This window comes from Macrotis lagotis, chromosome 1 (assembly GCF_037893015.1).
Source record: "Macrotis lagotis isolate mMagLag1 chromosome 1, bilby.v1.9.chrom.fasta, whole genome shotgun sequence".
Taxonomy (NCBI): Eukaryota; Metazoa; Chordata; class Mammalia; order Peramelemorphia; family Peramelidae; genus Macrotis; species Macrotis lagotis.
In genome coordinates, this window is record NC_133658.1 from 622,657,915 (window position 1) to 622,672,786 (window position 14,872).

A 14,872-nucleotide genomic window follows, 5' to 3' on the forward strand; every position below is an offset into this window, starting at 1 on the left:
CCTAGTAAAGCCTGGAGAGACAGAACCCAGAGCTAAGAGGGGGCATCTATTCTCTAGGAATTGAGTGATTTACAGTAAACCATTGTCTTCCAAATCTGCCTTCCAAGTACTCATGGTCACTGACTTTTATCTGTGAAAGGTACCTTTGAGAACTTCATTGATGTAACTCCGGAGGTAATAGATTCTTACAGTGTCATTGAGATCTGAGGTTCCCCGTTCAGAAACCCCATTCTCTGTTATATAAATTGGAGGATTGTTGTATTCTTCCTTTAACCAGTTCAAGATCCTTCTAAAGCCAAAAGGAGTAATCTTCAACCAGAATGAGCCAGAATCTAACCACGAACGATCTGTTATGGAAGCCACTCCCCTTGGAACAAAAATTAGACTTAGTGAGAGAAAAACTTAGTTCTCATTTTGCCAATCTATATTCCCCACCTATATCCAGACTGCATTTTAAAAAAAATGTATATTTTTATTCTTATGTAATAAAATTTCCATAACAATATAATAAAAAAAGATGATTATACATGAAATTACAAATCTTTTATGTACAACTTTTAAATATATAATAAAATTATCATGTAAATTTCTTTTTCTTTCTTCTCTTCCACCCCATTCCCTGTCCTAGAAAGAACCATCATTAGTTATAAATTTTTCTATACATCAGAAAAATTTCAGAAAATTTCAAAAAATTCAGAAAAATATCCTGTCTAGCTCCCCCATGCCTGTAATGTTCTCCCTTCTCATCTCTACCTCCTGTTTCCTTCCAGATACAGCTCCCATCTCCCATCCCCCCCTCCAGTGCATTCCCTCTGGGATTACCTTCCTTTACACTGTACAGCTTGTAGAAGGTGAGCCATTTGAGGGCAGGAACCATGTTTTTGCCTGGGTTGTAAGGAGCACTTAAGATAGACCTAGTAAGATATGACTGACTATTCTAGCTTTTCACATAAAATGTCAATTATTTGTTGTGGGAAAAGTTCCTGGATTTGTCTAGACATTTCACTGAACTCATCAAAGGTCCTATAGGCTATTCGTTCTCTTCTTCATCAGCTCACTTTGTGAGAAAATGAATACTATTTGCATAGGTTCTTTCTTTTGAGCCACTTAAATCTTTGAATTCTCTTCTCTCATTAACAACCTCTCTCCCTTCAAACCTTGAAGAACACCATGTTTGCAAGCCCTTTATTCATATACGTGTTATTCTATTTGTGTATATGTGCTCCATGAGGTAAGGACCGTGTCTCATCAGATTCTTGTATCACTTTCATCACCTAGTGCAGTTGTTTAATAAAATGTTTGAACATGTTTTCCTTCAAAGAGGATGAACAGTTCTAACCTGTGCTGTGTGTCCATCCACAGATGGTGTTCCTACATACATAGATACTTGATCCTGCAGCAATTTGCACAAGAAGGATCTCATAATTTCTTCCATATGTCAAATTCCCACTACCAACCACAACCACTTTGTGACTTGGTAGCTAAGTCTTTGGGGAGGCTTGAGGGAGGCTTGAGGGACATCGAATGTAACAAAACTAGTAGGTACCAGAGGCAGGATTTAAACCCAAGTTTGGCAGCTTGTCTACTTGGCAACACATGCTCATCTTTTTTACTCAAGAAAAAAAGGGACCCAATGGGTCTAGGAGGGAACTGTTACAACTTATAGAATCATTGACTGGAAGGGAAGAACCTTAAGGAGCTAGTTTAAGGGTGAGAACCTTTTTTCTGCCATGGACCATTTGGATATTAAAACATCATTCATGGGTTATATTTGGTTAAAATTTAATTAACCCATAAAAAGCTATTAAATTTATTGAATTCTGAGTACTGTCTATGGTTGCCTTGGCAACACCAGACCAAAGTGGCTTGAGAGCCAGAGGTTCCCCACCACTGAGCTAGTTCAATGCCATCATTTTATAAATGAGGAAAATTGAGATGTAGATGAAGGGAATTGTCTCAAATGGCTAGTGAATGATGAAGACAGAGCTGGATCTGGACTTGACTCCTACTTCACTGTAGTCAAACAGTGACATTTTGGCGAAAAGCCTGGATTAGAGTCCTGAGGCATCTTCTAGTTATTGAAGGTAACAACAGGCTGAGTCAGCTAAAGTTGGGAAGACTCATCTTCCTGAGTTCAACTCTGACTCAGACATTTACTAATTGTGACCCTAGGCAAGTCATTTAACCCTGTGAGCCCCAGTTTCCTCAGTTGTAAAATCATCCAGAGAAGGAAATGCCAAACCACTCCAGTATCTTTGCCAAGAAAGCCCCAAATGGGGTCGCAAGATCTCAGAAAGGACTAAAGAATGACAGAACAAAAAAAAATAACAGGATTCTGCAGAAGAGAGTAGATTACATCTCAAGATTATACATTTTCCCTAATATCAAAAATTTGTATGTTCCAAATTCCTTTGCAGGGAGAGGAAAGAAGACAGAATCAATTTGGTTTCTAAGATCATTGGTTTCATTATCTACTGAAATTGATATGGACTAATCCTTATAATCTAGCAGGTAACTTCCCCTCTCCTTTCCAGTCTCTGCAGGCCAGCTCATTGGCTAGTCCTAGAAGGTCTACCTGCCCTGATAGGAAGAGTAGCTAGGTAGTGTAGTGAATGGAGTTCTGGACTTGAAGTCAGGAAAACCTGAGTTCAAATCCTGTCTTAGATACTTAAAGACCTTAAAAACAATTAATGTCAGGGCAGCTAGGTGGTACAGTGAATAGAGCACTGGCCCTGGAGTCAGGGGGGCCTGAGTTCAAATCCAGTCTCAGATACTAGCTGTGTGACCTTGGGCAAGTCACTTAATCCCATTGCCTTGCCAAAAAAAATACCCAAACATTTAATGTCTCTCAGCTCAGTTTCCCCATCTGCAATATGGATACAGTGAGGATCAAATGAGATAATATATGCTAAAGGGTCTTTCAAATCTTAAAATATTATTATTAATGTACTCAGTCTTAAGATCCATTAGACTGTGAACTCTTTGATGTTTTTGAGGTCTAAGGCTATCTTTTGCCTTTTTTGGATGCTCAAAACTCAGCAAAGAATATGGAAATGCCATCCACATCCACCACATCCACAGAAAAAAATTAAATGCAGAGCAAAGTATACTATGTTCATTTTTTAAAGCTTCTTTTATGTTTTTCTTTCTTCCCCCCCTTAGTTCTAATTCCTCTTTCACAATATTACTAATATGGAAATGTGCAAAAAAAATTAATTAAACCCCCAAAACTTAGCACTGTGCATAATGCATAGTAAGCACTTGACTGACCAGCTGATTTTGAAGATGCAAATTTCTTAAGGCTACTTGGAGACCTAGCCCTAAATACTCAGAATATGAAGGAGGGGCTTTATTGGTCATACACAGATAGATCAGATATATTTATAGATATAGATATGGGTGTATATGTATATACATTTATTATATAGCACATGCATATATATAATTTTTTAAATTATATTTTAATATTGTCTTTGAAAAAATTAAATTGAGGATTCTAGTAACATTTTGAATTGGTACATTGTATAATGCAAGAGATGTTTGAATTTTTGGCACCCGTGGGGAAAAAAGGGTCTTTAAAATGGATGTCTCTTTTCTAGTACAACTTTTAAAAGTGTATTTCAAATGTAGTTTTTTTGATTTAGCTAAAGATGTCTAGTTTGAAAATAAATATATAACATCATGTATGCACACACACATAGGGGCCATACCCTGTTGTCTTGACCTTTGTCCTATCACTGGACTTTGATGACTTTGGAGGAGAGAGTGTGGCTGATGACTTTTCCCTGCTCTGCCTCACTGGTATCCAATTCAGGAACAAGTCAAGGCATCAACCTTGTGATGTCACTGGTTCTCTTCAAGAATGAAGAACAATAACAGTCTCTATATCCCAAGCACTGTGGGATTACATTTTACAATTATTAACTCATTTGATCCTGACAACAAAACTGGGAGGTAGGCGCTATTAATATTCCCATCTTACAGATAAGGAGACTGAAGCAAACAGAGGTTAAGTGGACTTGCCCATGGTCACATCACTAGGAACTATATGAGATTGGATTTGAACTTGGATATTCTTGACCCCAGACCCAGAGCTTTAATCACAGCACCACCTACCAGCCCTTATCCAATTCCCTCATTTTATAGATGAGAGATCTGAGTCTCAGTGGGTTAGAATTTTGTTCAAGGTGACCTGGGCAGCAAGGAGAAGTCAACTTCTCAAATTTCATTTTTCTTTCTGTTCAGCAAGGATAGCAAGCTTACCTGTCTGCATCATAGGAGGAAATGGATTTTGGATAATCCAGGTTAGAAGCCAAAACAGTGGTATAATGATTGAAGCCAAAAAAATCAAATGTGCCATTAATTCTCCTCTTTTCCTCTTCAGTGAACTCAGGGAGCCTAAAGTTAAAAGGCAAAGACAATGAAAAAGGGCCTTCTCTAGGAGCTCATGGACATCTCATTTCTCTTCTTGACTAGGCCTTCACTGGTCTATGTTCACAGCCACATCATGGACTTGTCAAACAGAAGCAATGGTCCTAGTTAACAGAAGAGAATGGCTCAGGTGGCTAGGCTGGAGAGAGAGAGAGACTAGAGATATACATCCCCTCTCATCTTCACCAAAGCAAAGCTCCCTCCACTGGAAATCTCAGGCTAAACTTTGGTGACCCTTCTAATCCCTTCAAAGTGGGCTCCTAGTTTGCCCTACGGAACTTAGAATGCCACCCATTCTAATTCTATTCCCCCCACAATTGACTGAATTTCAAAGAATCCCACATCACAAACACAGGATATACATTTTTGCCTCTTAAGTTCACATTTATATCTGTAATAAGTCTCCTGTATCTCCCCACCACACACCGTATTTTTAGCATCTATGTGTCTAATTCCCTGTTCCTTTTCTTTGGGTATTTTTTTTTCATCTAATTCTCATTTTTAGAAGGGAGCAGCAATAGACTTTTTGCAAACTAGATTTTTTTTTATACAAATCTTAGGTTTTTCTTTTTTTTTGTCACACAAAGCATTCTGTCTTTTTAGATAATGCTCATGTAATTACTTCTAATTGCAATGTACTTTTTCATGAGTATCTTTTTGATCACCAGTATATTCTGAGCTGAATTCACCCATGGAAAAATTTTGGGAGGCAGATGGGTTGGGGATAGTGTGCTTTACTCTGGATCCACCTTGGTCCTCTTTGTTCCTTTTCTATGTCCTTTAGTTTGGTGAATCAAAACTTTTCCTGGAAATGCCCCCACTTGACCACCTACCTACCCACTCACTACTGTCACAAGATGAGGGAGAACTCCACTGGCATTTTTGAAAAGTTGTTGGATGTCTAAAACCCAAGCTCATCAGGCCTTCTCTATCTCAAGAACTGACCATAGCTTCTTCTTGTCCACACCCATTGCAAACTCCTCTGGGTGACTTTGAGGGCCCTCCCAAGCTATCAATCTCTCTAGTAGTCTTTTTTTATTTTTTTTTTAGGCATTGGGGTTAAGTGGCTTGCCCATGGTCACACGGCTAGCCAATTATCAAGTGTCTGAGGTCACATTTGAACTCAGGTCCTCCTGACTCCAGGACTGGTGCTCTATTCCTAGCCACCCCAATGCCACCTAGCCGCCCCTCTAGTAGTCTTTCTAGTACTCAGTAGGTAACCTCTCCTTCAGTCAGGTGGGTCTCCTCACTGATCCTGGGCAAACCTCTCAGTTCTCCAGGTCTCAATTTTATTTACTTATAAAGTGAGGAGCTAGATAGCGAAGTGCATAGAACTCTGGCCTTAAAGTCAGGAGGACAGGAGTTTGAATCCAGCCTCAGACACTAATTTGGGCAAGTCACTTGGTTGCCTCCCTTTCAGGACCATCTCCAGTTGTCATTATCTGGCCACTGGACTCAGATGGCTCTGGAGGAGAAAGTGAGACTGGTGACTTAGCACAGAACCCCAATCCCTCAAATCCAATTCATGTGCTTGTCATGACATCACCTCCCTAATGTCTTTTGTCTTCTTCAAGAATGAAAGACAAAGATTATTATTTATAAAGGGATTAGACTATATAATTTTGAATATCCCTTTCAGATCTAATACTTTATGCTTAAGATCTCTGAAAATATCATGCCCCCTTCTGCTTCCACATCTTTGCTTATGCAGATCTCCCTCCTCTTTCACATCCCATTCATCAAGTCCCTGTTTCCTCTTTGAAACCTGTTCTGACTTCTCCAGCCCACAATGACTTTTTACTCTTCTGAATAGCTGTTGATCTTAGAGTTATTCTTTTTTTTTTTTTTTGGCAAGGTGGTGGGGTTAAGTGACTTTCCCAAGGCCACACAGCTAAGAGTCCAAATTTGAACTCAGGTCCTCCTGACTCCAGGACCAGTGCTCTATTCACTGCAAAACCTAGCTGCCTCTCTTAGAGTGTATCTTAAATTTTAATATGCTCTTTTTGCTTCTTCTTCTATCCCCAACTAAATTAGACTCTAAGCTCCCTGAGGGGCAGAGATTGTCTTATAATTCTCTTGATTTCCTCATTCCCCGCATCAAATGGTTAACACAAAGAGAAAACTCAATCAAGATGAGGGGGTGTTTGATTGATGGAAACTTGTTTTCCCTGTTCAAATGGAGATGGATTTATTACAGAAGATCCTGGCCATGAAGGATTTTCCCAGTAGAGGAAAATAAAGAGGGGCACTTCCTGGAATTGACTTGATCTTGACAATGAAATCTCAAAAAAATAGAGGAAAATTCTTGGGGAGGTGAGAAGATTAAAAAATAAAATCAACAAATATTGATTAGGCAAGTTGCAGTGCCATGAATTATTTTTGTCCTTTAAAGACTCATTTTATACTTCTCTTATGTTTTTCTGTCTTATTCCATGATTTTTTCTCTTTTCCCTTTTGTCCTCATATACAAAATGACTAAAATGCAAACACATTAAACACAAATGTATATGTTCAATTTTTACTAGACTGTTCATTGCTGAGGAGAGAAAGGTAGAAGGAAGGTAATAGAAAATTATGTAGCTTATCAATATACAGGAGGATAGATGTTAAAAAACTTTCATAATATGTAATTGTAAAAAAAAAAAGAAAGAAAAACATTTTATTAATGACCTTTTGTCTTTAGAGCATGATTCCAGGAGAAAAGCATCTTTCCCACTAGGATAAACTATCTCTCATAACAGAATAACATTTAACCTAGAACAGCAGATAAAACTATCTCATCTGATGGTGTCTGTAATATTCTGCCCCAGTGGTCCCCTGTCAATTGATCTCAATCTTTTATCAACATCAACTTGTGAGCTGTTAGTCAGAGACCTGGGACCTGTTTGTTCATCCTTCTTCCATCCCACCCTCCAGCTCAAGTACCTTCTCTCTGGCCCTGCTCTGGATCCCCCCTGAGCTTGACTCTCCAGCAAGGCTGTCCTAGTATCTTTGCTTCCCCACAATGGGTCCCTCCCTCCATGGGGCTATGTGCTCTGATGACAAAGGTCTCTCCTTGAAGTCCCTTCTAGATTGAGGATTTGGGGTGCTTTTTATTCTGCTTCTCCTGAACAAGTTTTGTGGTGTTTTTCTGAAGAGTCAGAATTTCAAAGAATGGCTCTAAGTGGAAAGCATCCCCAAGGATGATACCTGCCCCTGATGGCCATCAGACCCCTTCAAGAGAAAACATCTCACCTAGATTTGCTGAGTCCTGCTGCCAGGCTCCTGTCCCTTATCCGAGTCTTCATGACTTCACTGTAGTCTCCATTCTTGAAAATAGGATGTGCAAACCAGCCTCCCATAAACTAATGGACAAAGGACAAAGCTGAAACTTAAGTGGTGAAATGCAGCCCAGGAGGCTCCACCCCCTTTCCCCCTCTTCAAAACATGGCCCAAGCTCAACAATTCTGGGCAACCTTTGGTGATGAAAGTCTAACACCCCCTTCAGAGCTTGGCCTACTTTAAGCTTTTGTTGATGCCTCTGGAATAAGATACCTAAACCAATAGCAAATCATTTAGGAACATTTAGGACCATTTTATTTAGAGTCAGAAAGGGCCCTTAGAGATCACCTACCTGTAAATCTCTTGTTTTACAAGACTTGAAAGCTTGGCTGATAACTAATACTTTGTCGGTGTGGAAAGCTATTAATCCTTGGCTTTGAGCAGTCAAGTCCAAGGACAGAGTCCAACATCAAATCTCTGTGCACCCCCTCTCCATTTGTCCCTCCACACTTTGCTAAAATGTAAGGGGCTCTTTTGTCATCTGTTTCTGGGTCAATTTGGAAGAAAGGATATATAGTCTTGGGAGAGGAAGCTTTAGGGAGTAGATCTGGAAAACGACTTTGGAAAGGAAGTTGAGAGATATCACGAATATGATTCAATAGCAAAGCCTGTCCTCCTCCTCCTGATTCTACAATGAGGTTGACTATTCCTCTTCCCCCACATCCCTCATCAGAAATTGCAACAGAAATCTTAAAAACCAAAATTGTCAATCCTTTATAAGTCAACTCCAAGGGACTGTCCATCTTCATATAACTTCTAGGCATTCAACTTGAACTGAAAAAGGGACTAAATTGGTCAACTGAGTTTTTGTTTTTTCTCAATTTGTTGAATTTTTTTTTTTAGATTTTTTTGCAAGGCAAATGGGGTTAAGTGGCTTGCCCAAGGCCACACAGCTAGGTAATTATTAAGTGTCTGAGACTGGATTTGAACCCAGGTACTCCTGACTCCAGGGCTGGTGCTTTATCCACTGTGCAACCTAGCTGCCCCTGAATTTTTTTTTTAGGTTTTTGCAAGGCAAATGGGGTTAAATGGCTTGCCCAAGGCCACACAGCTAGGCAATTATTAAGTGTCTGAGACCAGATTTGAACCCAGGGACTACTGACTCCAAGGCTGGTGCTTTATCCACTACGCCACCTAGCCGCCCCCTGTTGAATTTTTTTTTAGGAAAGTTCCTAATCACCTGGGTGAATAAAGATTAAAGGCACATAGAAAAAAAGGTAGAGAATAAAAATATACTTCTCCTTTGTTTCATACTAAAAGAAAATCCCAGACTCCAAAAACTAATACCTCCAACTCAAGGAATGAGTATTGTATTATTACTGTATACAATATAGTGACTTTTGGCCAAGTGTGATACTACTGTAGCCTGACTCTATTAAACAAGATAAAACATTTAAATTAGAGAATCTGAGGAGTTAAGAATCAGAACTTCAAGGGTAAGAGTCAGGTTTGTCCCAGGAGGAAAATTCCTATATTCTGTTGATAGTGGCAATAGATTTTGGAATCAGGAAAGTTTTGCAAAAGCATCCCCAAAATTATAAACAATATACTATGGGTCTAGCAAAAATCTTAAACCTTCAAATTAGTCTATTGGTGATGCTTTCTATGTGACCTTATCTCCAATTTTATAACAGGAAATCAATGGGGAAAAAAATAACAGGAATCAGCATTTGCTTTACAACAAATTTACTATAGGCCTGATTTTTGGAAGTTATACATCCATAAAGTAAGGGCCACTTGTTTAATAATAATTTTGTCTTCTTATAATACTAAGGACAATGACAACAACAACAAAATCCCCAAATAACTTTTGTATTAATGAATTTCCCATAGGCAGACCAGGGTTCACTTTATCATTTAGAATAGAAGACACAAGATGACCCAGCTACTATATGGCAGAGCCATAGCTAAGGACTTGACTCTTCTGATTGACTCCAGTTATCTCCCTATTAAGCCTTGAACTCAAGTCTTCCTAACTCCACCCTATGCCATCCATGAAAGAAGGACTAATAAAAAGATTTGAGAGGAAGGACTGACTTATAAAGAGAATAATAAGAACCATAAAAGCGTCTAAACAGACCTGCACATATCTTCTGGCAGCTTCTACGTCTTCTTGTTTGGAAGGGTCTCTGGGCTCTGCCCAGTCACTGCTAATGGTGATAGAAATCAGCCCCCTTTGCTTGGCTCGGTAAACATCATTATACAGGTGCCAGGCTTCAGCATGAGCTTTTAGTAAATTATGACCAACAATGTAGGGAGCAGTGCCTGGTCTGAAGGAAATGCCTACAAGACACAAAGCAAATGAACTGAGGACTCAAAAAAGCAGAGAATACATCTGGACTTCCACCACTTCTCTAACAGTTGTCTGATTCAGCGATAGTTAAAGTCAAACAAAAAAAATTGGTGCCAATCAACTTAAAAAATAAAAAGCTTTTTACATAGTGTTTTAATGAATTTTATTTGATCCTTACAATAACCCTAAGGGTAGGCGCTGGTATTTTGAAGATAAGGAAACTGAGGCTAAGAGGAGTTATTAGACTCCTTGCCCAGAGTCATGTGTGAAAGGATTTGAACTCAGGTCTTCCTAACTCTACTATATCACCATTGAAAGAAAGACTAACAAACAGATCATGTTCTAAATTCTGGAATGAATAACTCCAGGAGGAAGGAAGTATCTGTCCTTTATCATATCAACCAATGATATTCTTCAATGCTGCCCACCTCTTCTTTCAGTTACCTCTCAGTCCCCTGACCTGCCTTGGCAGACAGTTGTTTTTAGGATTGATCATAATCTCACTGGCTGCCAAAGTCTAATCAAACCCACCACCATCTGGGTCCAGTTTATCGTCTCAAACCTTGTCTTCTACTGCACCCTAGTAGAAAATCTCCTCTCCAGACAGATGACCCTTCAATTTTTCTCCTACAAATACCAGCATCCTTGCTACCCACCCACAATGTCTGTCCCACCTATTTGCACCTCTCCTGAGCCTACTCCCATCCTTCAAGACCCTGCTCAAATCTCCCATGCTCTTCTTAAGCCCCATGGTCATTGTCATCTAAACCACTGATGTGGCATGTATCAGGTACTGCCTTGTATTATTATTTAGATTTTCATGTGTTTCTGTCCAATCTCTGCAACCACATTATCCTTAACTCTTTATAACCTCCTCACCACCTGGCCAGGTACTCTGCATAGATCTGATATTCAGTAAATATGTATTAATAACACTTAATAACATTCGATGAGAATAACTCACATAACATTTTTAAGGTTTGTAAAGCACTTTATAAACATTATCTCATTTTTTCCCCCTCAAAACAACCCTGGGACATGTTCAAAAATATTCACAGCCCCTCTTTTTGTGGTAGCAAAGAATTGGAAATTGAGGGAATATGAATATCCATCAATTGGGGAATGGCTAAAAAAGCTATGGTATATTAATGTAATGGAATATTATTGTTCTATAAGAGATAATGAGCCTGATGATTTCAGAAAACCTGGAAAGATTTACATGAGCTGATGCTGAATGAAGTGAGCAGAACCAGGAGAATATTGTACACAATAACAGTAATACTGTGAGACTATGATGGTCTCAACTCTCCTAAGCAATACAATGATCAAAGACAATTCTAAAAGACTCTTGTTTTAAAATGCAATCATATCCAGAGAAGGAATTATGGAGTCTGGACGTGGATCAAATACTAATTTCACCTTTTTAAATTTTTTTTTTTTGTTTTTTCTTTCTCATGATTTTCCCCCCCTTTAGTTCTGATTCTTTCACAACATGACTAATGACTGATATGGAAATATGTATAACATGACTGATCATGTTTAATAACCATTAACAAATTACTTCCTATCTTAGGGTGGGGTGAGGGGAAGGTTAGGAGGAAGAAAACTTTATAAAAATGAATGTTGATTGTAAATTAATTAACTATGATGGATGCAGCTCCTCTCAGTATTTCAGAGACTAAGGACAACCTTGGGAGGCCTGTTATAGACAATGTCAGTCCATATCAACAGAAAAAAAAAAAACATGGAATCTGAATGTATACTATGTTCACTTTTTTAAAAAAACTTCTCTTGTGTTTTTTCCCTCTTATCTCATGGTCTTCTTTCTTTCTTTCCCCTTAGTCCTAATTCCTCTTACACAAAATGACTAATATGTAAATATATTAAACAACTTTTACCAGATTGTTCACCACATTGAGGAGCGGGGAGGGAAGGGAGGATGGTAGAAAACTGTGTAACTTATAAATTTGCAAATAGATGAATATTGAAAAACTACCATAACATGTTATTGGAAAAATAAAATAGCAATTTTAAAATAAATGTAAAAACTACATATAATTTGATAAATTAATTTTTAAAAAATCCCTGGGGGAACTGCTAGTGGATAGAGCTCTGGCCCTAGAGTCAGGAGGACCTGAGTTCAAATGTGACCTCCAACACTTAATAATTACCTAGTTGTGTGACCTTCGGCAAGTCACTTAACCCCACTAACTTGCAAAAACTAAAAAAAAAATCCCTTGGATGTTTATAACTCTTGTTATGTTTGTAAATAATAACATGTTTATAAATAATAACACTGAGTCAAGTAAAGGTTAAGTGACTTCCTCAGAGTTACACAGCCAGTAAGTGTCTGAGGCTTGATTTGAGCTCAGTTCTTTCTGACTCCAGACACTATACCTGTCTATATGTTTAAGGAATGGATGAATCATAGACATGAATTGATAAAAAATGTACAATGATAGAAATGCTTGATTGACAAATAAGAACTCCCCTACATGAAAGATCTCCTTCCCTATTAACCTATAGTGCCTGGGTACCCAAATCAATTATCAAAAGACTGCTTTAAGTAACACAGAATGAGAGATAAGGAAAGTGTTTTCCAGGGAGACTCAAGAGAGATAAATCTCGATCAATTTCCCTCTCCCATTTTAGGGAGCTGATAACTTTATGGGGTTCAATTCTTGGACCCCCAGAACATCATTGTCTTTGTCTAACTCTCTTTTTAGTGTTTCTCAGTGTATAACCCTAATTGGAAGTCAAAATAGTGCTCATAAGAGTTTAAAATTTAAAATGGATTGAGTTAAGACATGGAAATTTGTGAAGGATTTATGTCATGGGGTGTATTAACTTTTTGTTTGGTTTTTACAATCATCCAACAAGTATTTACTAAGCACCTACTTATGAACCAGATGCTAAGAATTATAAATACAATAAATTAAACAATCCATTTTTTTTCTTTAAAAAATTTATCTTTTGGCGGCTAGGTGGCTCAGTGGATAAAGCACCAGCCCTGGAGTCAGGAGTACCTGGGTTCAAATCCGGCCTCAGACACTTAATAATTACCTAGCTGTGTGGCCTTGGGCAAGCCACTTTAACCCCATTGCCTTGCAAAAACTAAAAAAAAAAAAAAAAAAAAAAAAAAAAATCTTTTAATTATAAAGCATTCATTTTTCTCCCCTTCCTCTTTCTTCCCTTAGGGAAGGAAAGAGAAGAAAAAGGGAAACAAAATATATTCTCAAAGTGATCATTCTCAAAAAAGTATTTATTTTATGTTAATCTATTTTATTATAACTTCAATTAACATTAATATATTGATGGATAATGATAAGAGAAAGGCGAGTTCTATAAATTTCATGCTTAGAATCAGCAGCTACTCCTGAGTTAGAAATCTATGGATTCAAGGTCTGGTGCTATTATTAGTCAGAAGACCTTGGATAAGTCACTTCACCTGCCTGAACCTCAGTTTCCTCCTGTGTAAAGTAAGATTGGACTAGATGATTCCTCAGGTCTCAGACAACTTTAAGACACTATGCTTCAGGAAGGGAAAACTCAACTTCTCTATTCAGGTTTGCTTTGTATAGAAGATGAGATATCAATATCTAGGCCAAGTTTTCCCTTCTGTGACACAGAAATGACTTAAACCTCACACAGTCTATCAGATTAACCACCACCTGCCAATGAGCTGATCTCTGTGATTTTCAAGGTTCTAAGAGCAAGTCCCCCACCAATAAGGTAATAAGTCAGATGGGGGTTGTTACCTGGAGCAGCTGTTCCATAGCCATGGCCCAGGTTAGCGATGACATAGGGCTCATTGAGAGTGATCCAAAACTTCACCTTATCTCCCAGCCTTTTGAAGAGCACATCTGCATACTCCTTAAACCTCTGGACTATGGTATCATTCTCCCAGCCTCCAACTTCCTGGAGTGCCTGGGGCAGATCCCAATGGTAAATAGTCACCTATGAAAAAAATATCAAAGGAAGATTGCCACTAATTCAGTCTTCTGTTTACTTCCAATCTCAGAATTTTTCTCAGGAGACTTGAGAAAGCCATTTCTCATCACATACTTCAGTCTCAAATTCTTTTTCACTTAATTCAGGAAGAAACTAAATTCAACTTATACTTGTAAGTGGGTACTTATATCAGAATTCTTTGTAATGTATTTGTATTTATGTTTTATGAGCCTGGGAAAGCAAAGGAGCTACCAGGGGTAAAGTTCAAACTGACAAACCCAAAACCAAATGCCCAATGACTTTGCCACCCAGCTGCCCCAGTATCCAGAGCAGCTAGGTGGCACAGTGGACAGAGCACCAGCTTGGATCAAGAGGACCTCAATTTAAATCTGTCTCAGAGCCTTGACACTTATTAGCTGTGAGACCTTGGGTAAGTCACTTAACCCTAATTGCCTTGCATACAGGGCCATCTCCAAGTCATCCTCTGGACCCAGATGGCTCATGAGAAGAAAGTGAGGTTGGTGACTTAGCACAGTTCCATCCCCCCATCCCCCTCACTCAAATCCAATTCACATGTTAGTCATGACATCACCTCCCTGATGTTGTGGTCTTCTTCAAGAACAAAGAACAAACATTATCATATTTCATGATGTTTACATTCTAGGTGTTGGGAACCACTGTAAATTATTATTATCATCACCTGGTGCCTTTAAGCAACAGAAGGTTGTTTTCCTAAGTACCATGGGAGTGGGAGTGGGAGTGGGAGTGGATTAGAGACTGAAAAGGTATTTAAGCACTTTTATTCTGCTCTTGATGGAGTACTTGTCTCCTCTGTCATCCTGGTCTCCTGCCCCTCCAATGCTCACCTGGGGAAGA

General features: G+C 38.7%; 1 protein-coding gene across 1 annotated transcript in view; it reads right to left on the reverse strand.

The window, feature by feature from the left end:
* LCT (lactase) overlaps positions 1-14,872 on the reverse strand; it is a 47,707-nt gene that overhangs the window by 2,367 nt on the left and 30,468 nt on the right. Inside the window, exons 11-15 of the mRNA XM_074212021.1 lie at positions 13,804-14,002; positions 9,833-10,035; positions 7,666-7,775; positions 4,264-4,398; positions 144-367 (exon numbers count right to left, since the gene is read on the reverse strand). Of these exons, the coding sequence (XP_074068122.1) occupies positions 144-367; positions 4,264-4,398; positions 7,666-7,775; positions 9,833-10,035; positions 13,804-14,002 (871 nt within the window). The remainder of the gene's footprint in view (positions 1-143; positions 368-4,263; positions 4,399-7,665; positions 7,776-9,832; positions 10,036-13,803; positions 14,003-14,872) is intronic.